This window comes from Chelonia mydas, chromosome 7, assembly GCF_015237465.2.
Source record: "Chelonia mydas isolate rCheMyd1 chromosome 7, rCheMyd1.pri.v2, whole genome shotgun sequence".
NCBI classification, from domain to species: domain Eukaryota; kingdom Metazoa; phylum Chordata; order Testudines; family Cheloniidae; genus Chelonia; species Chelonia mydas.
Window position 1 is genome coordinate 55,975,212 of NC_057853.1, and position 23,961 is coordinate 55,999,172.

General features: G+C 44.8%; 1 protein-coding gene across 1 annotated transcript; it reads right to left on the reverse strand.

Annotated features, from left to right (window-relative positions):
* Positions 1-12,861: 12,861 nt before the first annotated feature.
* Positions 12,862-23,262, reverse strand: LOC119566828 (cytochrome P450 2H2-like). The gene is made up of 9 exons (XM_037905099.2): positions 23,083-23,262; positions 21,557-21,719; positions 20,937-21,086; positions 18,965-19,125; positions 17,928-18,104; positions 16,523-16,664; positions 15,359-15,546; positions 14,372-14,513; positions 12,862-13,544 (listed from the first exon to the last, which is right to left on the reverse strand). Exons 1-9 carry the CDS (start codon positions 23,260-23,262, stop codon positions 13,363-13,365), a joined length of 1,485 nt encoding a protein of 494 aa, XP_037761027.1. The 3' UTR covers positions 12,862-13,362.
* Between the last annotated feature and the right edge of the window lie 699 nt (positions 23,263-23,961).

Genomic DNA, 23,961 nt, shown 5'->3' on the forward strand with positions numbered 1-23,961 from the left:
AAATATCACAGGAAAGCAGAGACTGTAGCTAGAGGGTAAAGAAAGTGTGGCACCTGTACACTTCCTGGAGGAATTACTCTACAGCACAGCAGCTACCTCTGCGTGAGCTTCCAGGTGGAATTCAAGGGGCTGGTTTTGGCCTTTAAAGGCCTAGATGGTCTGAGCCCTGGTGACCAAGAGTCCTGCCTCCCTCCTTGACCGTTCACCTGCGGCTTAGATCAATGGAGGCGCTCAGCCTGAAGTGCCCTTGCTATGAACAGGATGGCAGTGCTGACAAGGGCTTTCTCTGTGCAGTTTTTACTGTCCCAAATAAAGGGGCTTCCATCACTTCCCTCGGGAGATGATTCCGCCATCTGTAGAACTCGCTTTTCAGAATTGCTGTAGGAGATTCAGCCAAAATGTCTATGTTTTACTGTGCTGTATCTCTTCTCAAGGCTCCTAGTTACACCCTGACCACTCAGGAGCCACTCTCCCTCCTTGCTGTGCAAACCCTTCAGTTACTTGTCATGGCTTTCACAGCTGAGCTGTACTTATTTTAATCTATCCTCTTCTGTCAAACCTTCCAGGCCTCTTCACTGTTTAGTCTTCTCCCCTCCGAATTTCTGTTGGTTTGGTGATATATTTCTGGCACCTAAATGCCTCTGCTGGTGGGCAATGACCTAATTGTGGTCTCACAGAGCCTTCTAGAATTCCTCCTAGTGCTTTGCTAACTCATAAGATCTCTGTGCACACAGCCCAAAATTACATTGGCTTTATCACCTCCACAACCAATTTGTTTCACATGGAAGGTGCTCTGACACTACAGCGATACATGGCAGTGCAAAATCCTGAAATAAAGATTGCCATATAGCCAGTTACCAAACCTGTTATTGATGACTAGAGCCCAAAGTGCCATCGTTAATTTCTGCAGGTGGAGAACTGCCTGTTCACACCAGGCTCACAAAGAGTGGGGGCTACAACCTGACTCTCCTTGAGCTGCTCTGGTCTGCAGGGATGGGTGTTTCCTTCTTGAGCTTCATCAGTGCTCATTCTCCCTTTGAAAACAGGATGACAGGAACAGACCCTGTATCTCTACATCTCCGAAACTGCTGTGCTGGGAACTGCAAGGACACCTCAGCTACAGCACAGATTACATCCTTCCTGGATGGGTTTCAGAGTAACAGCCGTGTTAGTCTGTATTCGCAAAAAGAAAAGGAGTACTTGTGGCACCTTAGAGACTAACCAATTTATTTGAGCATAAGCTTTCATGAGCTAAAGGAGCACTCAAGGAAGACAAGGCTGTCGTGGAGAAGCTAAAGGAATTCTTTGTATCAGTCATCACTGCAGAGGACCTGAGAGAGATTCCCGCACCCCAGCCATTCTTTGTAGGTGACAAATCTGAGGAACTATCCCCAATTGAGGTGGCAATAAAGGAAGTTTAGGAACAAATTGATAGATTACACAGTAAGAAGTCACCCATACCAGATGGTATTCACCCAAGAGTTTTGAAGGAACCCAAATATGAAATTGCAGAACTGCTAACTGTGGTATGTAACTGATCGCTTAAATCAGTCTCTGTAGCACAGAGGTGGGCAAACTATGGCCCACGGGCCACATCCACCCCACGGGATCGTCTTGCCTGGCCCTTGAGCTCCCAGCCAGGGAGGCTAGCCCCTGGCCCCTCCCCTCTGTCCCCCCTCCCCCGCAGCCTCAGCTTGCTGTGCCGCCAGCGCTCTGGGCAGCATGGCTGCGAGATCCTGCCGGGCAGTGCGGTGGCATGGCTGGCTCCGGCCAGGCGGCGTGGCTGCCAGACATGCTGCTCTGAGCAGCATGGTAAGGGGGTGGGGAGGTTGGATAAGAGGCAGGAGGTCCTGTGGGGCAGTCAGGAGACAGGGAGCAGGGGGCGGTTGTATGGGGCAGAGGGGCAGTCAGGGGATGGGGAACAGTGGAGGTTGGATAGGCATGGGAGTCCTGGGGGGCCTGTCAAGGGGCGGGGGTGTGGATAGGGGTTGGGCAGTCAGGGGACAGGAAGCAGGGGGGGTTGGATGTGGGTGGGGTCCCAGGAGGGGGTGGTCAGGGGACAAGGAGCAGGGGGGGTTGGATGGGTCGGCGCTTCTGAGGGGGGCAGTCAGGGGGTGGAAAGTGGGAGGGGGCAGATAGGGGGCAGGGGCCAGGCTGTTTTGGGTGGCACAGCCTTCCCTACCCGGCCCTCCATACAGTTTTGGAACCCCAGTGTGGCCCTCAGGCTAAAAAGTTTGCCCACCCCTGCTGTAGCAGATGATTGGCAGACAGCTAATGTCACACCAATTTTTTTTTAAAAGGCTCTAGATGTGAATCTGGAAATTACAGGCCAGTAAGCCTAACTTCAGCACCAGGCAAATTGGCTGAAACTATAGCAAAGAACAGAACTGTCAAGCGCATAGATGAACATGATGTATTAGGTTTCAGAGTAACAGCCGTGTTAGTCTGTATTCGTAAAAAGAAAAGGAGTACTTGTGGCACCTTAGAGACTAACCAGTTTATTTGAGCATGAGCTTTCGTGAGCTACAGCTCACTTCATCGGATGCATAGCATATCGTGGAAACTGCAGAAGACATTATATACACACAGAGACCATGAAACAAAACTTCCTCCCACCCCACTCTCCTGCTGGTAACAGCTTATCTAAATAAGGTTATCTAAATAAATCTCACCCTAGGGTGAGAAAACCTGGATTTGTGCTGGAAATGGCTCTACTTGATGATCACTTTAGATAAGCTGTTACCAGCAGGAGAGTGGGGTGGGAGGAAGTTTTGTTTCATGGTCTCTGTGTGTATATAATGTCTTCTGCAGTTTCCACGATATGCTATGCATCCGATGAAGTGAGCTGTAGCTCACGAAAGCTCATGCTCAAATAAACTGGTTAGTCTCTAAGGTGCCACAAGTACTCCTTTTCTTTTTATGATGTATTAGGGCTTTTGTAAAGGGAAATCAATGCCTTACCAATCTATTAGAATGTGGACAAGGGTGATCCAGTGGATATAGTACAATTGGACTTTCAGAAACACTTTAACGGGGTCCCTCACCTAAGACTCTTAAGCAAAGTAGGCAGTCCTGGGATAAGAGGGAAGGTCCTCTCCTAGATCAGTAACTGGTTATATGATAGGGTAGGAATAAATGGTCAGTTTTCATGGCGCAGAGAAGTAAATGGCAGGCTCCCCCAAGAATCTGTACTGCAACCAGTGCTATTCAACATATTCATAAATGATCTGGAAAAGGGGGTAAACAGCGAGGTGGCAAAATTTCCAGACAATACGAAGATACTGAAAATAGTTAAGTCCACAGCAGACTTTGAAGAGTTCCAAAGGGATCTCACAAAACGGGGTAACTGGGCAACAAAATGCCAGATGAAATTCAATGTTGATAACTGCAAAGTAATGCAAACCTGAAAACTTAATCCCAATTATACATACCATTAGCTGTTACCACTCAAGAAAGAAATCTTGGAGTCACTGTGGATAGGTCTCTGAAAACATATGCTCAATGTTCTGTGGTAGTCAAAAAAGGTAACAATGTTAGGAACCATTAGGAAAAGGGCTGGATAATAAGACAGAAAATATCATAATAGCACTATATACATCCATGGTATGCCCACACCTTGAATACAGCCTGCAGTTCTGGTCACCGTGTCTGAAAAAATACATTAGATTTGGAAAAAGTACAGAGAAAGGGCAACAAAAAATGATTAGGTATGAGGAAAGACTAGGACTGTTCAGCTTAGAAAAGAGATGACTGAGGACAGATATGACAGAGATCTATGAAATCATGAATGGTGTGGAGAAAGTGAATAAAGAAGATTTATTTACCCCTTCCCATAACACAAGTGTGATGGGTTGGGTCACAGAGACCCCCTTGGGACTGTCACCTGATGTGCTGAAACTACATCTGAGCCCGTTTTCTTTGTCAGCTTGGGACTCCAGAACCCTGCCTTGTTGAGGCAGACACGCTAGCCTGCTGCAACACAGACCCAGAGTCTGAACCATACTCCCAAAGCTGCAAACTTAACTGAAAACAGCTCAGCAAGTATTCCTGTCTTCAGCACCCAGACACTCAGTTCCCAGTGGGATCTAAACCCCAAATAAATCTGTTTTATTCTGTATAAAGCGTATACAGGGTAAACTCAGAAATTGTCCCCCCTCTATAACACTGATAGAGAGATATGCACAGCTATTTGCTCCCCCAGATATTAATCACTTACTCTGGGTTTGTTAATAAACAAAAGTGATTTTATTAAGTATAAAAAGTAGGATTTGAGTGGTTTCAAGTAATAACAGACAGAACAAAGTAAATTACCAAGCAAAATAAAACAAAACATGTAAGTCTAAGCCTAATACATTAAGAAACTGAATACAGTTAAATATCACCCTCAGAGATGTTCCAATTAGCTTCTTTCACAGAATAGACTCCTTCTTAGTCTGGGCCCAATCCTTTCCCCGGTACAGTCCTTGTTAGTTCCAGCTCAGGTGTTAACTATGGATTTCTCATGACTGGCAGCCCCCTTTGTTCTGTTCCACCCCCTTGTATATCTTTGGCACAAGGTGGGAATCTTTTGTCTCTCTGGGTTCCCACCCCTCCTCCTAAATGGAAAAGCACCAGATTTAAGATGGATTCCAATACCAGGTGACATGTTCACATGTCCTGTGAGACCCCAAACCTCCATTCTTCCTGGGCTGACTCACAGGAACACAGAAAGACTTGCAAGTAAATAGAGTCATGTTACAATCAATTGTCCTAGTCAATGGGAGCCATCAAGATTCCAAGCCACCATTAATGGCCCACATTTTGCACAAATATCATAGAACATCAGAGTAATACTTCATATTTCTAGCTTCAGATACAAGAATGATACATTCATACAAATAGGATGAACACACTCAGTAAATTATAAGCTTTGTAATGATACCTTACAAAAGACCTTTTGCATAAAGCATATTCTAGTTACATTATATTCACACTCATAAGCATATTTCCATAAACATATGGAGTGCAACATCACAACAAGGCCAAAAGTGTAACTGGGTTCAAAAAAGAATTAGATATGTTCATGGAGGATAGGTCCATCAATGGCTATTAGCCAAGATGATCAGGGATGCAACCCCATCCTCTTGATGTCCTTAAACCCATGACTGCTAGAACTTGGGAGTGGATGGCAGGGGATGGATCACTAGATAAATTGCCCTGTTCTGTTCATTCCCTCTGAAGCACTTGGCACTGACCAATGTTGGCAGGGCACTGGGCTAGATGGATCTTTGGTCTGACCCGGCATGGCCATTCTTATGTTCCTTTGTTTGCCCTGGTTTCAGAAACCTGCACCAGCCTGCTGGGGGCGGGGGCTGTTGGGAGAAGCTCCCCTGTTGCAGCAGTTGCACAAGCCTGATGAGGCAGAGAAATCTGCTGAGATACTTAACCCCTACCAAGGACTCACTCAAGGGACGGGTGAACTAGGGAGGAGCACTGCATTTAGGGTGTTTTTTAAATCACCTCTACTCTCTGTCTACTCCTCACATGAATAAGCAAAAACAGTCATGTGAGACTTCTAAGTAAAGTCTCCATGTGTGACACGCTTCACTGCTACCACGTGCCTCTGAAGACAGTTAAACTGTCACCCAGAAGGCTCATATCTTCAGTGCAATTCTGGGAGAGGGTGTATTTATGCTGCGCAGTATCGCACTGGACCTAGGAGCCTAGGCAGGTGGGCTGAGGAGCTCCACTTCCGTGAAGGGGAAGTAAAATGAGAAGTTGGAGCACAAGAAATGTGCCAGAGAGGCCAAGGGTAGTGTGGCTGAGAGGACTACTCCTCAGTGCCCCCTTCAGGCCATGCACAGTACTGCAGCCATTCCCCTCCTTAGTCTGTCCACCTGTTTGGGGCAGGGTAGCCCGTGCTGTAAGCTTGGCGTCTGTCACTAACCAGTCAAGTAGCAAAAACAGCAACTCAGGCCTCAGATGTCTGCAGCTTTCCAAAAAAGGGGTGGGGAAAGCCTTCAAAATATATAAACACTTAGTTGCAGTGCTTAGGGCAAGGCCTTAACCTGGCTCCAGGTTCTGGGTTAGTCCTGTAGAGTTCCTCTGTCCTAGTCTCACCCAGCTCTGCCTCTGAGCAAAAGCAGGTAAGCTTTCTTAACTGGCCTGCTGGTTTCCAATTTGTCAGTATTTCCTCCTGGCCCTTCTAGGCCTCTGGAGGACTGTCTTGCTGGTTGCCCAGTCTGAGTGGATTTTCCTGCAAGAGTCTGTTCTAGCTCCAGCTCTTTTTTAACCTCAGAGAGCAGGTGTCCTGCATCCCAATTTTTTTTGACTTAGCAGTAAGCCTTGCCTTTTTCAGTGATTGCAGCGCAGAACCCATGTGACTGCCCAGTTGTACTAAAAATAACCACATCATGCAAATAGGCTACTGCAAACTCACTATGGTGGTGTAGGACCTGGTCCCTAAGCCTCTAGAATATGGCCAGGGACCAGTGCAGTCCAAAGGGCATCGTCATAAATTGAAAAAGTCCAAGATGTGCACAGGGCTGTCCTCAGGCATCTGCAAAATATGCAGCTGCGTAGGGCACCTGAAAATTTGGGGCACCACTGGGTCTTAGTGTCCACCCTCCCGGCCTTTCTATCCCTGTTCTGACCCTTCCTGCAGGCTCCCACAGCTAGCTGCTGCCCAGCCTGGTGACTCTTACTCTGGAGGGGATCTAGTAAGTTAGAAATGAAAAAGCCTCTAGCCTGCCAGACCTATTAGCACAACACTGAAATTGTTAAAGACCCATTCAAGGGGTAATGAAGCCATTTAACAGGCATTTGCCAACCCATAGGTGTATACTATCAGTTTCTGAATTTACTGACAAAAACAGTTGTGCATTACTGTTTTTAACTGAATACTGTCATTGCCCGCATTCTCCAGGCTTCTGCTCCTTCTTTACTCACAACATGTTAGTCTACAGGACCTTAGTTTAAAATTTGCTTTAAAAATATGTCATTAGTAAACTGGTGAAGATTATAAAATCACGTCTCTAAAAAAATCCTTCCATAAATTTTTAGATGCACAATCATCTTTAGCCTTAAATGCTTGGATCTTCAGACATATGGTTTTTAAAAAAATCCTTCAAAAATATCAGCTTTATCTAAAATACACATTTTAATTGTAATTACTATAGTAAAAAAAACTTGCTTCAAAAATCTTCCTGTCCTTTCTGTCCATCCCTTTCTCCCTTCACACACACTCCACCCCACCCCGTTGAAGAGAGCCCCTTTCCTTCCAGATAGCTGAACAAAGAATTTCCCTTTCTTTACTTCTGACTAGCTGATGAACTACTTTTAAGAGAACCCTCCAGCAAAATCAATACCTTAGTAAGATATAAAATCCTTTGTTATGCCTAAAATCTTTGGAAACATATTTTTTAAAGTTGGTGAAATTTCATAAACATGTCTATTGTTATGGAGATCACACAAAGTAAATTAGTGTTCCCTGTTTCTAAAAGCAATGAACATTGTTATGAACACACTAAACCTCTGTGACTGATTAATTTAAAATAATGTCTTTGTTTCAGTGAGTTAAATATGTAGTAATCTGGAACGATTACTTTATGAAGGCTTAAGAGTACATTTAAAATATAAAATCAGTTTAGAAATACTGATTAAGAAAATGTAAAACAGAAGAGCTGCATCATGTATTCCATAATATTTAATGATGAGTTCAGCAAGACAGCTGACTCGCCCTTACTACAAAGTTTTTGCAAATAAATGTCTGACAAACTTCAGGGCATATCAAAAAAAACTATGACTGACGTTTTTTATTCCCAAGTTCAGTGTTTTTAATTAGGTACCTTCTGCAGGTCCATTCTGAATGAAGGAGAGGGTATGGGGATCTCACTATCCTTTGCTCCCTCGTCTTCTCCCCCCCCCCGCCCCGCCCCAACTGCGAGTCTGGGCTGCTGTCGGGCATAGGGGCACCAGTTTAATAATCCTGAGTAGGGTCCCATAAATCCTAAGGACGGCCCTGGATGTGCAGCAAAAGCTGTCTTTTCTTTGGAATCAGAAGCCAGGAGTATCTGCCAGTAACCTTTCATTAAGTCAAACGTGGTTATGTATTTAGCCTTTTCAAGGTGTGCAAGGAATTTGTTGACACATGGCATGAGGTAGCCATCAAATTGTGATACTGAGTTAAACTTCGTGAAGTCCATGCAAACCTGAGTGATCCCACTGGATTTGGGAACCTGAACTCCTGGGCTACACCATGGGGTTGTGGACTCCCCGATGATGCAAAGGACTAACAAGATGTGTATCTCCTGCTTCATGGGTTTCGTGGAGCTGCTCAGGAATGCAAGAAGTCACATGTTTCAGTTTTACCTTGAGCTGGTTTGGATTGGATATATGTAAGCTAAAGACTTTATAATAATTTAATTTTAAAAGACCATTTTGAGAATTCTAAATTTTAACTGTAAAGAACAGGATGGACTTTTTGAAAATAGAATTTCATTTCTGATAGAATTCTAATAAAATTGAAGGAATAGCACAGAAAACAGGCTGAATAAAAACAAAAGTTAAAACTCTAAACTTAAACATGTTCTGAGCATCTCCCACCACAATGACAAAGGAAATATAATTGTAGAGAAAGAATTACAACTCTAATGCACATATGCCTTCAAACTACATAGTCATAAGTTGAAGAGACTTCTGAGGGAAACCCAGGAAGGTACTGAGCCAATGAAAGGGTGACAGCAACCAACTTTGAATCTAAACGAGCTTGAAAGAGGTGCTTTTTCCTGTAATTGAATGGAAATAGGAAGAAGAGTCTAACTCCAAAGTAAGCATCTCCCAAACCCCCCACACACATCCTTTCTGCTCCCTGGTTTACACAGCAAGCACTTCACAACTCATTTGAAAGTCTTACCTCTAATTCCATGCCAGGGATTCGGGTCTCTATGAAAGGAGTGTCCGTGCGGCCTGCTCAACCGTCTCAGCATGGACCTTGCCTAACTGCTGACCAGAATTTGGGTCCGCATCAGCCTGCTTAACTGTCTTGGTGTGGACCTTGCCCACAAGCTGGCTGGAAGCTGAGTTTCTGAAGCCTGCCTCCTGCGTCTGCCATTTCTGAGGGAAGTGGGGAGCAGAGGTGCTGTCCTTCAGACTTTCCTCAGAAAGCCAAAATAGGTGGGTTTCGGTTTTTTAGTTGAGCAGTTCTGAGGAGAAAAACTTCCAAGCCAACGAGATAACTGAAGGAAATTTAGTTAAAAATCTGTTAAAAATCCTGTGAAAGCTCTGGAGTCTACTGCATGAGAAGGCATGCTTGGAGGCAGAGAATTCTGTGGAACTCTTCCTAGGCAACGGCCCTAAGCTGCTGCTCACAGCAAAGATCTGGTGTGCCTCCTGTTCACGAGGAAACGGGGAACACTATGGTGAAGACTGTGACCTGGGGAATCTCAAGTAGGAGTAGAGAGTGTATGTTACCTGTGTATTTGGCACTGGTGTAACTGGTGCTGGAATACTGTGTCCAGTTCCGGTGCTCTAAACAATCTGCTCTAGGAATTACTTCAGGGAGAGTTGTCTGACTTGTGTTATACAGGAGGTCAGACCAGAATCATGAAGGCCCCTTCTGGCCATGGAATCTATGAATCTGTAATATTGGGGGGTGAGAAAAGGTGAATCATTCAGGAATAACAGACTGAATGGGAATAAAGGCACTGCAGCTACAGGACACCAGGCACACCAAGGAGTACAAGGATGATCAGAAAAGAGGCAGAACAAAGATGGCAGGACAGACATGAAAGCAAATGGAATGGTCCAGAGACAGAAGAACATGATTAGAGTATGAGTGAAAGCATTTTCCTAAATAATGGATATCATATTCGGATGTTATGATGATGATGACAGATGTAGTGGAGAGAGAGAGAGCCTGGAGCACTGGGCCTGGTGTGAAACCTAAGGACTGAACCAAAGGCTGTGAACCAGAGCTGGCCTGGTCTTGCCACAAATACACCACACTAGATATTTTGGTAAACCCAGGACAAACAGCTACAAAGGTAGGGGGGGAGGGTAATTAGTCTAGGGAGTTAAAAGGCCTTCCCTATCCACTGTGGAGAGATAACCACAGGGCAATAAGGTTCAGTTGGAAAAGGAGTTTCTAGGGAACCAATTAGGTTCAGCTGACTCCAACTACTTGAGACCTTTTTAAACCCTCCCCTAGGTGGAGGGAGATGGGGTCTGAGGGAGTGAGAGGAGCAGGGAAGCTGCTAGTAGGCTGTTTGCAGCAAGACACCAAACCTTCCCAGTAGGGAGGCTGCACTCCCTCCCCAGAAGGGAAAAGAAAACAAGCACAAGGGACTGACTGAGGAGAGGAGTAGCAGGACCCTGTGCCACCTGTAAGGATTTGCCTTGCCCCAAACCTGAGTCTCCAAGGCTAAGAAAGGACTGAGCCTGCTGAGGTGAACAAGGTATTTTGCCACAATATTTACATAAATACTTTTCAGAAGGCTAGTACAGATACACCCCAATCTAGTAGATCAGATGGTCAGACAGAACAATGAAGAGGGATGTTTTGTCCAAAATATCAGGAACAAACAGATGCCATAAAATACGTAAGGTGGTATGTAAGTTGTGTATCCCAGCTTTTTCGTCTCAGTTTATAAATGTTGGGTACCTCACCTTGATCCTGTGTGCAGCATAGGGGACAGCAGAAAGTCCCACTGCTGGCTGAGCCACTCCTTGACTCTGGACATGCATGTGTTTGTGAACCTGTAAACACAGAGCCAGGGCTCTAGGACTGTGCTTTCAGGGCAATAAACCTGGCCAATGGCCTTTGTCACCAAACAGTGCCTGAGGACTTTCTTCATGAGTAAATTGAGGTCGGCTAAATTAACATACTGCACTACTTGCTAATACTAGTAATGTTGACGCTTCATGAACAGAAGTGTGGAGCAGCCTGAACAGCATTACCAAGGCAATGACATTCCAGCCTTCAGCACTTAACAACAACATGGTACAGTTAAACAGAGACGGGGGTTGTGCAGCATCCACAACAATTCACATGGAAACAGTATATTTTTAGGTCTATAAAGATAGATAGATAGATAGATAGATATAAAGGGGTCTACACACTGAAGTGCAACTCCTTTTGGCTCTGTGTGGGAATTAGCCAGTCCTTACTTTGTGCCAGGGCTTGCGAGGGCTGAGCCCCAATAGGTCTAGGCTTGGCAGTTCATAGCCCTGGCACCTTTGGGCTTGCTGAGTCAGTTATGGAAGTAAAAAAATTGCTTGAACCCTGGCACCTCTTTCATTACAAATTAAGCCCTGGAATTAGCTCTCACCCTGTCTGGCACTGCCTTCTGTCAGTTGCCCACTCTCTGGATTCCACCCCCCATGCCTCCCATCTCTCTGACTCAGGGTGCTCCCTCTTCGTGACTTGGCCCTCCAAATAAGTCTCTATATCATCCTCCTCTTCCAGCGTGACAAAATCCCCCCAGACAAGCTGTCCCTACGCCATCTCAGGCAGTCTTCTGTTCCAACTCCAGGTTCTGTGCCTGGCAACCTGCCAGGGCTCCTGGGCTCCCAGACCCCTTAGTAGCCTGGGCTCCCAGTACCCCCGGCTCCTCAGCAGCCCACCTGGCAAGGAGCTTGGCAGGCAGGGTTTCCAGCTCCTTTCAGTCCACTTGGATGGCTCCTAGGGTCACGGCTCCATGGAAACCAGGCTCTCAAAGTCCCTGACTCTCCAGCTTCTGAGCAGCCCACAAGCCAGGGGAGCATATTTCACATCAGAAATACTAAAATGTTTCCATTGCAGGAATATTTTGGTGTTTGCAAAACGAAAGATTGTGTAATTTAATTTCTATGGATTTTCCCCAAACCTTGAAATTTTTCACAAAAGTGAAATTCACTTTCCTGTCCATCTTTAGTTACAGTTAATTTAATGTTATAGTTCATGGTATATAATAAACAAAGTTGCAAATGCTAGAGCAGGGGACCCATTTCACCTCTCGTGAAGTCTGCTTGATTACAGAGTTAAAGATATTAGAATGTTTATAACATTCAAATGAGAATGGTCTGTAAAAAGATTAAATTAAGATTATACAACAATGGTATAATACTGTATGTTATAATATGGATATTCTACTGGGCTTGGGTTGAATTCACTTTTTTTTTTTAACTTGCTAATTATATACAATTGCACACCTTTCCTTCTGAGAACTGGCAAACCCCTGGAGAGTAAGAAGACCCCAAGATCTCACCAATAGTAGAAATCAGACAAAGTATGGGGAATGGACAGAATCGTAGATTTTAAGGAAAGAAGGATCCATGCCTGCCTCCCAACAACTGCTGCAACTATTTGGGGGATTTCACATCACCAGTGTGAAATGTCACACAAGGAGCTACACAAACCTGGCAGCTACTAGGAGTCGGAGGATGACTGATGAGGCAAAGGAGAGGAAAGGGGGGTTGGTTTTTGAGGAGGGATTTGCTGGAGCAGAGAAGGCCCTTGGTGAATGAAGACGGGGAGAGGGTCCCTGGAGGTACAGAGTACATGATTTGATACTGAGAGCTGGAAGGAGAAAGGAAGGGAGAGGAGAAGGAAACACACAGATCGTGAGGTTCTAACTTTGTATCCTAAGGGTGATGTATATGTGACGCCCATAGGGGTAAGGGTCCCTAAGCATAGGGTGTCTGATCAACCGGCTCAAGATAGACAGTTGCACAACTTCTCTTGCCCTAGGCACCATCAACCCAGCTAAGTCCCTGACCTGCAATGTGTTGGATAGCTGCAATAAATATGTTAATTAAATAAATATATAGGAGCATGGAGGTGAATTGGAGAAATAAGAAGAATCTTTATTAAGTGAAAGTTTAATTCCACTGAGCTAAATTGAAATTACATGAATGAGCAGGGGAGGGGGAACTCTAGTTCAGTCCAGTGCCACAGAAACTCCCCGCATCAAAGCAGGTTGTCCAATCATAAGCATTACATCACCACAATTTACTCTGATTGGCTGATCAGACCTCAAGAGCTGGAAACATACTAGCCCCTTGTAAATAAAGCAGCATTTATGGCTGTCAAAAGTAGTTTCAATTGTTGTCAACTGCACCACAAATGAACTGAAAACATACCCAGCTTATGTGAGGAACAGATTCGCACCTGAGCCAGGCTAAGAACACTGTTGGGTTATTGTACATGCCTTTGGAGTCAATAATTTAATTTTTTTGGGGTATTGCATTTAATTTTGTTAAATCACAGTTACTTAAAAAGCCAGGTTACTTATCTGTCTGTTTCAAGACAATGAGTTCATTTCTGTCACTGTAGTAATGAGTCCGGGATCATAGACAATCAAATTCACTACTGGTGTAGGACATTGAGGTGACTTTTCATGATCTTTATCGAGGCAAAACACAGAGCTGGTATGGTTTTGGTGCATTTAACACTAAACTTGGTAGTGAAGCTATATCAATGTCCTTGGGGTCAACGAGAGATTTCAAGGTAAAATTCTGCAAAATCATTGTCAGTATCAAAAATATCTCCATCCGAGCCAGACCCTCTCCCACACAAATCCGTTTCCCTGCAATGAAAAAGGAATATTGAGGAGATGCAGGAGATCTTTCTTTGCAACATATGTTAAATACTGTTACAATGGAAGTAAACCTCCAGATTAAAATTAGATGCACAGAGTGATTCCGGGTAATGACATGGAGGATAATGACCGTCTTTCAGAGTTCAGGAAGGTATGAAAGCATTTGCGGTCTTAAGAAGCCACTCACAGATCATTTCAAAGGCTGAGTTCCACAGAGTAAGTAGCTCTTTAAATACAAATATGTGGAGACAGGTGGGGAGATAATGGGGTTTGAGGAAGAGTTAATGCAGGTCCCAAGTCAGTTAATATGTTTAAGGGGGGAATGACACAGTGGTTCTTGAGTGGAAGGTGGAATTAACAGGTAGCGAGGTGCAGGCATACTGAGTAGTAGGATGGAGAACAGCAAACAGGGTTTTTTAACAGAGTGACGGGATCTTCAGTGATTGGAGTAAAGTTGAGAAGTTAAGCAGCCCCTACTGATCTCTCTCCCAGTGACTATGCAGACGGCTTCTGCCCTGTTGCATGTTACTCCCTTCAATTTTTTGCAGGCACATTCAATCACAATACGTCCACCGCGAGCTGACACAGACAGACAAAGGAAGATGTGAAGTTGCCAGGCAGAGTGGAGAGTAGTGCATGTTCAATTAGTTAAAAAACAGAATGGAGACCAACAGATACTTCGCTGTTGTGAGAGGCTCTGCTTCATGGCTGGCCCAAAAATGCTCTGCAGACTACAGTCTGAGAACTCTTTATATACTCAAGACAAAGCTAAGAGAGAATGGTCTGGGATCTGAAATAAACATGGCTTTTTTTACCTGCAGAAAAAGGCATGAAGAAGTCACTCTTCTTAAAGGCACCATTTTCATCCAAGAAATGTCCCGGGTTAAATTGCTCTGGCTTTGGAAATTCCCTGCTGTCACCTAGGACTGATTGCAGAGCAGGGAATATAGTAGTGCCCTGATTTAGTAAACACAGATAAAGAAAGTTTAAGTGGATACTGTTCAAAGTGAAAAGCCCACAGAATTCACTGAGCTGGGTAGTGGGACACATTTTTCTTTCCTTCATTTCCTTGCATCCCCGGGAAATTCATGCCTTCAACCAGAACTAGAAATACTCAGATTCCATGACAAAAGGTAACCCCACCAAACTGCAGCCCACCTGGAACAACTAGATCCTGGAATTTCATGAGAAAAGCTGCTCCCATTAGGTTACCACCCTGGTTTCTACATCAAACAGGTTTGGGAAAGTCTGGCTAAGATCCAGAAGTGTTAGGTACATCTCTCAGCTGCTATTTGAAAGCTTTTGAGTTTCCTTGGTCTTTATAGTTTAGTCATCACACCAATAATTTCCCCATAACTAACACACACCAAGATAACAATGCTAAAAAGCCCTATACAACTCAAAGTGAAACTCAGTTAGCAACCTAAGACATGATCACTGCGAGTTGTGGTGCATATTAACACCTCAGAATGTCTAAAGCTTGGTGGAGATGGAATCAGCTCAGAAATTGAACTCCCCAAAGAGACTCCCAAAAAGAGGGAAACTATTGCACACTTGTTTGATATCTATTCCATATCTAAAAGCTTGAATGAGGCTCTATGCCTGTCTTCTGGAAGGAGAGCTGAGTCTGCAGAATGCAGGGTTCTGTTCTTCTTCATGCAATAATAACTGGAACGTTGTTGGTAACTGTGAAAAACACCTGTCATGCTCAAACCAGGGCAAACATTTCTATTGTGAATAATTCAAAACTGAAAAAAGGAAAACGTAGAACTGGATTTTTCAGAGAAATGTTGAGAACTAACCTTGGGGATAACATATTGTCTGAAATGCGTGTCTCTGGTCACTGCATGTGGGACACCCATCGGGAGAAGGTTAATGAATCTCTGCATCTCATGTATCACAGCATCTGTGTAGGGCATCTGGCTTCGGTCCGCCATGCAGGGGCTTCGGCTTCGGCCAATCACACGGTCAATCTCTTCATGAACTTTCACTGTCATCAAATGAACAAGGTTAACAATAAAGCTAAAGAACAGGATTCCCATAATTTTGCCCCCATTCTGTCACACAGTCAGAAATATACACGTCTCAGCAGATATATTTTTATAACTTGTTATATTCCCAACATGTAACAGTTAGTTTTGGGTTATTGAAACTATTGTACGTGGTATCTAGGACAAAATGTCTATAATGTAATTATTAGGGCAGTGATATGGCTCATGCCTGGTTATGTTATAAAAGAGCACAGTATGATGTTATCACCAGAGCACATAACTAACTGTTACACAAGAGATTGAGGCCTAAAATTTTCCCACACCAAAGTCAATCATCCACATGAGCATGGAGGAAGCTGATGAGGTGGGAATTAGCGCTGTATATTAACTGGGTTTTGATAAATCTCTTGCACTGACAGAGTTTTGATTTAAGCCCTTACTGAATCCTGACACCTACAAGATGATTAAATCCTAAAACGAAATGGCTTTGCCTTAATTCGAGGGGAGGGTGCCAGTCTGACAGCCCGAGAATGCAAAGGTACCTGTTACCCACAGACCAGGCACCATCTGGCCAATGGCAGCGCAGGCTTCCCCCACACAAACACATACACTTTCCCCTGGCTTGTGAGCCTTAATGTGAACCGCGAGGTGAGAAAGGAATCCAGTCACAAGGGCCTACTCAGTCTGAAGGCCCTCTGCTGAGACTGCCCATAAGGAGGCCGAGTAATGGCAGTTGTGATGGTGCTTTTCAAATGCAGACACCTGTCCACACAAACTGAACTAAAACACCCATCCCCAAACACCTCTCTCACAAATCAGCCTGCACACAGTGGTGACATGGCTCACTTCCAGCCCAAGCCAGATTTGATCTAGTGACTTAAGGGACAGGGATCTGTACCCCATTACAGATTCCTTGAGCCATGCAATCCCCTCACCTCTCCAAAACTTAAAATTGTGTGTGTGTCTGTGGGGTACCTTCTATATCTGGGTATTTCAGAAGAATCAGGAGTCCATGTCTCAGGGTGGTGCTGGATGTCCCTGTTCCAGCAAGGAATAAATCCACTGTGCTTCTCACCAAGTTTTCAGTGTTAAATTCTGACTGGCCGTTCTGTTGCTCCTGTAGAGAGACTTGTTATAGTTGTTGGATCATTGACTGTAAGTGTGGGATCTATTCATACAGGCCCAAACCCTCTCATCTTCTACCTGCTCTGTGACCCACTCGGCATCTTTATAAAAATCCTTACAGAAAATGGACCACAGCCCTGGAGATTGCAGTAGCACTTCGCGGGTGATTTAGGCCATTGCTGTGGAAATAGGTGGTCTTTTGTAAAAGAGAACTGGAGCATTACAGTAACTAGGTTAGTTTTCATCTGTATTTCTAACGGTTAAAATTGAATTTCTTGTTGTTGATTCCATTGCTTTCCTATTTTGTTTGCCTGGGCAGCACGAATGGCCTTGATAACCTTGAATTAGAAAGGAAACCAAATGTTTCTAACCAGTTTTTAATCTTGGAGCCAGATGGATTGAGTCTGATGCTCCAAAGGAAGCAAAAACCCATGAAAACACAAATGCCTGGCTACCTGGTGAATGAGGAGTGCACTGATAGAACTTGTAATAGGCTGTCATTGCAAAATATTACATGAGTTTAGCAGGAGGGGTTTCCAAAGAAGCAGATGGTAGGTTAGGTCTGTAGGTGTGGGCATAGGCAGCCTTTTGAAACTGGTTTCTCCTGCTAATCCCACTGAGGCTAACACAGAGCAGTAAAAGTGCCTCTGTCCACCCACTTAATAAAACCTCTTTCAATGGCTAAATTACAAACAGAACCAATCTATCTGTTTCCAAGTGCTTTTGATACCTACTTTGGGTGCTCTCTCCTTTTAAGATGTCTATACTGCAATAAAAAACCCACGGCTGGCCTGGGTCAGCTGACTCGGGCTCGTGGGGATCGGGTTGAGGGGCTATAATATTGCAGTGTAGACATACGGACTTGGGCTGTAGCCCTGGGTCTGAGGCCCAGGAAGAGGGAAGAGTCTCAGAACCTGGGCTACAGTCTAAGTACCAACATCTACACTGCAATATTATAACCCTGCAGACCGAGCCCTTCAAGCCCAAGTCAGCTGACCTGAGCCAGCCGTGGCTGTGCTGTGGGTCTTTCATTGCAGTGTGCACATACCCTTAGATTTGTCTTCCTCACTGGTGTAGTCCCACTGGCATCACCGGCACTACTCACACAAATGAGGTGAGCAGGGCTTGCCTTTTAGAATGTAAATCCCAGGGGCAGAGACCAGGTCTGCCTTTGGGTCTTGTACAGAGTGATAAATACCCACGATATGTATAACCCACTCCACAGCAAAGGGGAAGGGCGGCTGCCCTCACATACCTGTTCCATTTTGATGAGGAAAGCATCGATGAAGTCTCGAGGGCAGCTGAGATCCAGAGACTCTTTGTGCATCTTCACTCTCTCCAGAACAAAGCTTTTAAATTTCTCCGAATTTTTAATTAACTTGTGATGAGGCCCAGGTATATAATCCATGAGAGTTGGGAAAAAATTGTACAGCTAGAAGGATGGAAGGAAAAGCACATCGTGGTTTATCTGGACACACCAAATAATCAATTGACCCAATTGACTCAGTTACAGCAGCACAATACGATACTTTTGTGGCACGTTCCTGTGCAAATGCATTCGAAAGAACGTCTCATGCTTCACTAACTCATTCTACTCAATACACACATATTCCTCACAGAAACTGCAGTGACACTCAGTTCTATTCGCTACAATAAACTCCATTATTTCCAACACAAAAGCATCACCAATACAAACGTGCTGTTCTTGAAAATCACACTCAGGTTCCCACACCTAGCTCAGATTTTCATAGGCAGAAATAAAACATAAAAGATATCTTAGTCTTCCTCAGGTTGGAATCAAGGGGCCAAATTCTCTGCTGCTGGAACTCCATTGATTTTGACTGAGTTCGACTGTTGTGCATTTGGTGAGATTTTCAGCAATGGGATGTGTGGGTGGCTGTGTACTAGAAACGAAAAGGAGTTTGCTTTGCAGGTGAGGAATGTGACCACATTCATATATCCCATTGTGAATATACTAAGGCATGTGAATTGCAATGATTTGGATGCTAATGTTTTAATTGGCAGTTTTCTTGATTTTTACCAATAGTGTTGAAAGGGAATGTCCTTGAGCCAACGTAATTCTGAGCAAATAAAGTGGTTTGTGTGGGAATTTAAATAATCCTTAGAAACAAGTTTGAGGCTGGGATTGGTAATAGCTGCAAGTCTTATGAGGAGAACAGGAACATTATGGGAACGAAATAATTATTTAAGGAAAAGTAACAGTGAAAGAAAGAAAGATCTATCCCTTCCCCCATTACAAAGGAGAAGAGTGGAAAAAACCACTGAACACACCTGTCCCAGGAAAGAGCGGAAGAGTTCATTGTTTTCCTCTGTGAGATTAATAAATGCCAGAAACTTCTGATCTTCATAGTCAAACCGGTTCCCAAAGACAACGGAGCAGATGATGTTGGAGACAGCATGGGTGAGAGGGATGGTGGGGTCAAAGGGTCGCTCTGCAACAAAACCAAGCCAGAGTCCAATTTTTAATTCAGTATTTTCACCTACAGCATCACATCCATTGATGTTATTGGGAAGTTCTGGATGTCCTGGCCCCAGGCCGAGAGTGCAGTCCCGAATATTCATTGGGGAGGGTGAGTTCTGGTGTCACAGTTCCAGGGTGAGCTGGGCTTTAGACCCCCCTCAGTCCCTCTCCAGACCCCACCTCAGGTGACAGGCTGAGTTCCTGCCATGCTCTGAATGGGAGGAACCCCGCAGTGTAACCACCCTTGGACTGGATAGCTGAGCAGCAGACTCACTACTTCCCAACTATATTAGCATGACAGGCTGCTCTGTGCTGGGCACCTGTGAGCCCTTTCCCTCCAGGGACCTGTGACCAGCGGGTGATCAAAGCAATTCAAAAAAAACCAATCTCCAAAACAAAGTGTTATTTATCCACTCAAAAGTATGCAGCACACAGAGCAAAAACAAGAAACAATAAAGGCTTCTACACACATTCCTTTTACCGAAACAATCTCTCCTTGCAAGCTTCGGTAAGTTCCATTCAGCCCAGTTACCTCCATCTCAGTCAACTCCCTTCCTGCTTCGGTGAGACTCTCTAAGATTTTAGTATCCCAGTTGGATACTAGTTTCTGTGGGAAGACAATACTTCGCCAATTAACTGAAGCTAAGCTATGCAGTATTCAAGGGAATTGTCTACAAGACTTCACCCCTCTGACCTGAGACCACATTGCACAGCGAGAACATCCAGAAGCAGCATTTTCTCCATGGAGTGTGTTCTCGCCTCACAGCAGACTCCTGCTCCTGGCCCTCACCCAGGCAGATTTCTTTTATCTACAGGAGCAGCTGCCCTTGTCTCAGGATACACACGAGGCAAGAGCAGTAAAGTGGCTCTCCCTTGTTTCTGAATCACGGGTGGGGAAGGTTCTCCGTGCATTCTCCTCTCATACACATAATTCACCAAGATGGACAGTCAACTTCATTTTAGCCCTTAATGGTGTACTGTACATTGCAAGAGGTGGGATGGTCTTGTGGTTAAGGCAGTGGCCTGGGTCTCAGGAAATCTGGATACAATTCCCAGCTCTGCCACAAACTTCCAGGTGTGACCTCGAGCAAGTCACTTAATCTCTCTGTGTTTCAGTTCCCCATCTCTAAAAGAGAGAAAATAATTCTTCCTTTCTCCACTTTTTCTTCGTCATGTGTATTTAATATGTATGTTGCTTGGGGCAGGGCCGGTCTCAAACTGTTTGTTAGCACAACCCATAGGCAAAGGAGCTGCCTTGGCTGGGACCTCTAGAAACTAACAGAACATAAATAAATAAATAATAAAAGCATCATCATCTCTTAGGAAGCACTGTAAATTTACACAGTGATTTCAAACTTTCCTCGGGAGACCATCCCCATGCAATGTAGGAGTCAGACTCGTATCAGACATCTAGCAGAGAAGAAAATCAGAATAAGCAAGCTGTAGGCCTGAGTGTCTTATTAGCCCAACACACGGAAGATAAACTAATCCATTCTAACATGGTTCACTGTGTTAGCTTCTGCCTGCTCTGGACAAACATTTTCCATTTGCCCGTTGGCCACAGATCAGAGGGTCGAAAACATGGGAAATAACAGCCAGGAAAGGTCATCTCGGGAACTTTTCTCACATATTTTTCCTTTATATTAAACACAGGTTGTTATATGTGCAGCAAATGGCTTGAGTTATAAGGTGTTTGAACCAAAGTTAAGATCACAAAATAAAGGAAGACAAGAATCTTTAGCTGACTCCTCAGTTTCCGAATTACAAGCAGCAATTCCCCACCGTGTGTGTTTCTGAGCCTTTCCACCAGAAAACAGGCTTCCTCCTGGATCCGTTCCTCAATGCTTTTCTTCCCCATCCCAAAGTTTCTGAGCGTGGTGAGGGCAAATCGGCGAAGCAGCTTCCACCGCTCCCCATTGCTGAATATAATGCCTGGAAAAGGGAGGAGAATAGGAAAGAAGGGTGGGGGCAGACTCAATTTGCTAAATTTCTAACCTAGGGAAACATGGGTCATTGAAAGGTTCAACGTCAAGGCAAACATTATTGTATTTGTGTTGTACTGGAGACCCTGGATTACATTTTTTCTGTATGTAACTCAAAATCCCACACGTTAATCTCATTGCTGTTTATAGCAATTATGAACAAGAAAAATAATTCCATTGATTGCCACGCGCAATGGCTGTATTTTGTTCTCTAACACAGTGTAAACTGTCACAGTAATTAGAGCAAAGTACATAATACTGGTACCATGTAAAAATAAGAAATACACTGGACATGAATAAGTGGCTATAGTGAGTATCCCTCAAAGAGCAGGACTAAATGAAACACCAACGGTCTTCTCAGTCGTTTTCTCCACATACAGAGAACATCAGCGCTACATGCTGAAGTTGTTAGCAATATACCTGCTCCTTTGGCAAGCTTGTCAGCCAGTGCCAGTTTTCCTCTTCCACTGAACTCATCCCCTTGATCAATCAGAGCTTCCTTCACAGCCTCCTGTCCATACAGCACCACAACCCGCTGTGAGCCTAAGCATATTGTGAAAACCGGGCCGTACTTTGCACTGAGCTGTAAAAGATTAACACAAAGGACCAATACGTTTTTACTAAATCCACTTAAGAATGAGAGTGGATCAAATTACAAACTGGTGAAAGAGCTCTCCTGCCACCAAGGATTACACTCAAAAAGGGATAATAGGTACCTAAATGGAAAATGTAGATCCTGAAAACCACCAGCTAACCCTCTAGGCACCTCAACTCCCTCAGTGCCTAAGTTTCCACCTTTGAATTCCCGGAGGCACTTATAAAATCTGTGGCTGGGCATGCACACGGCTACCTCACTCCTTATGGCCAGCGCCTAACACACGCCCGAGCCCTGTCTGGATCCTCAAATGCAGTGTTGCCCTCCCTCGCTCATCTGCTCTTAAAGCTCACCTAACAGATTAGATCCATACAACATGCACCAGAAGAGGAGGAGGAGGTGCCTCCCTCCCCTCCCGCCCCAATCACTTTTAGTTTAGTGGGAATGCTACTCACCTGGGATGTGGGAGAGCCGGGTTTAATTCCCCCCCATACCTGATGTGAAGAAGGGATCTGAATCCAGGTCTCCCCTCTCTTTGGAGAGTGCCCTAAACCACCATGCTGTGGGTCATTCTGGAGCAGGACTCTCTCCATCTTTCCTGTTGAAGCTGTTCCATTGCATATCAATAAGTGAATAGTCATTGGGAAAGGAACTTGGGTCTCCCATATCCTGGGTGAGCGACCTAGGCCTAACCACTAGGATATAGAGTCAGTCTCACCCTCTCTCTGGAGCAGCTGCCAAGGAAAGGTGAGTCCACCAGAATGCTGGACCTGAGTCCTCCTATAAGGCAATTTACCCCTGGATGTGTGTGGGGAGAGGAGCCCTTTTACAATCACTGTCCTTTCTGGATCTCCACCCAGGAGGGATATGTCAACTTTACAGAGTAGAGCAACAGTCTAGGCCTTACCCTTGTCCTGTGAAGAAGGCAAGTATCATTAGATCAATTTTACAAGAGGGAAACATACAAAGAACTTTGGTGGTTTCCCCAGGCACACACATGTAATCAGTTGCGGAGCTGGGACCAGAACCTAGGGCTGCTGTCTGCTTCCCTGCTTAACCCACCAGACCACACTCCCCACTGCAGGATAATCTGTACAGGCTGCAGCACAACTGAGAGGGTGTATTCTGGTTTACCTGTGAATAAGACACATTATCATAAAAATAACACATTGCCAGGAACAGGTTGTATCTAGCATTCAAGATTAAATATTTCTGTGGAAAAAATATTCAGCCTTAAACATGAGGAGTTGAGCCACTGTGCAAACCCCAGAAATTTCAGAGTTCTCTTTCCACAGTCTCTGCTTAAAACCCACCTGAGCCAAAGCCCTGGATAAGGAGAAAGCCCCCTTACCTCATGTATAGATTGGGGCAAGTTCCTCATATTCAGCTGCAGCGTGTTCCCTATGATGGGAAAAGCAAGAGGGCCAGGTGGCAGCTTCCCACTTCCAGACACCTTTCTCCATACTGAAAGGAAAAGAAGGCAAGAGACACAAATCACCAGGAAAACACTTGTTGCTCCCAGAGGTTCCATTGCAGAGTGTAGCAATTATTCTGGGTTCTAACAGGGGGTTACTTTGTATTTCAGAATCCATCTTTTATATACTGTATGCTGCAAAAGTACAATGGCAAGTGCAAGCAATTAGCCAATTGCAGTTCTCAATTCTTCTGGGTCAACAAGATTATCTAGGGCTCAGGAAGGGTTACTGGATATTGACAAACTAGGAATGAACTCCTTTGAACCTTTGTTTGCTGATCATCTGTGTTTGCCCCTTGTGTACTCACTGACAGAGCAAAAAATTAATCATCATGTGAAACCTTCTAAGGCTCTACAAACTTCCATGAACTCACCGTCCTCCATCTGCACGTATCTTGAGAGGCTTGGTGCCAGCTGGAACATACAATGGTGAGTGCCTTTCATGCTGCTATGCAGGATTCAGATTGAGGCTGGAGGAATAGAATTAACAGCTGAGAAAACTGCTGTTACACCCCCTCCCCTGCCAGCCCCTCTCTGAGCCGGCCACCATCTTGGCTTTTCCTCTTGTTGCCCTCCCAGGCCCACTGGCTAACTTAAGACACAGGTGTGAGGAGTCTAAAGCACCGCTGCCTGAGACAGGTGCTAAGTGTGCCTGCAACTGGCAGAGGGAGGGGCAGGAGCCGCCATCACCAGGGTCTTTTTCCTGGAGGAGGGCCAGGAGCAGCCCCACAGGGCCCCTTGCAGAGGCATCTAAAA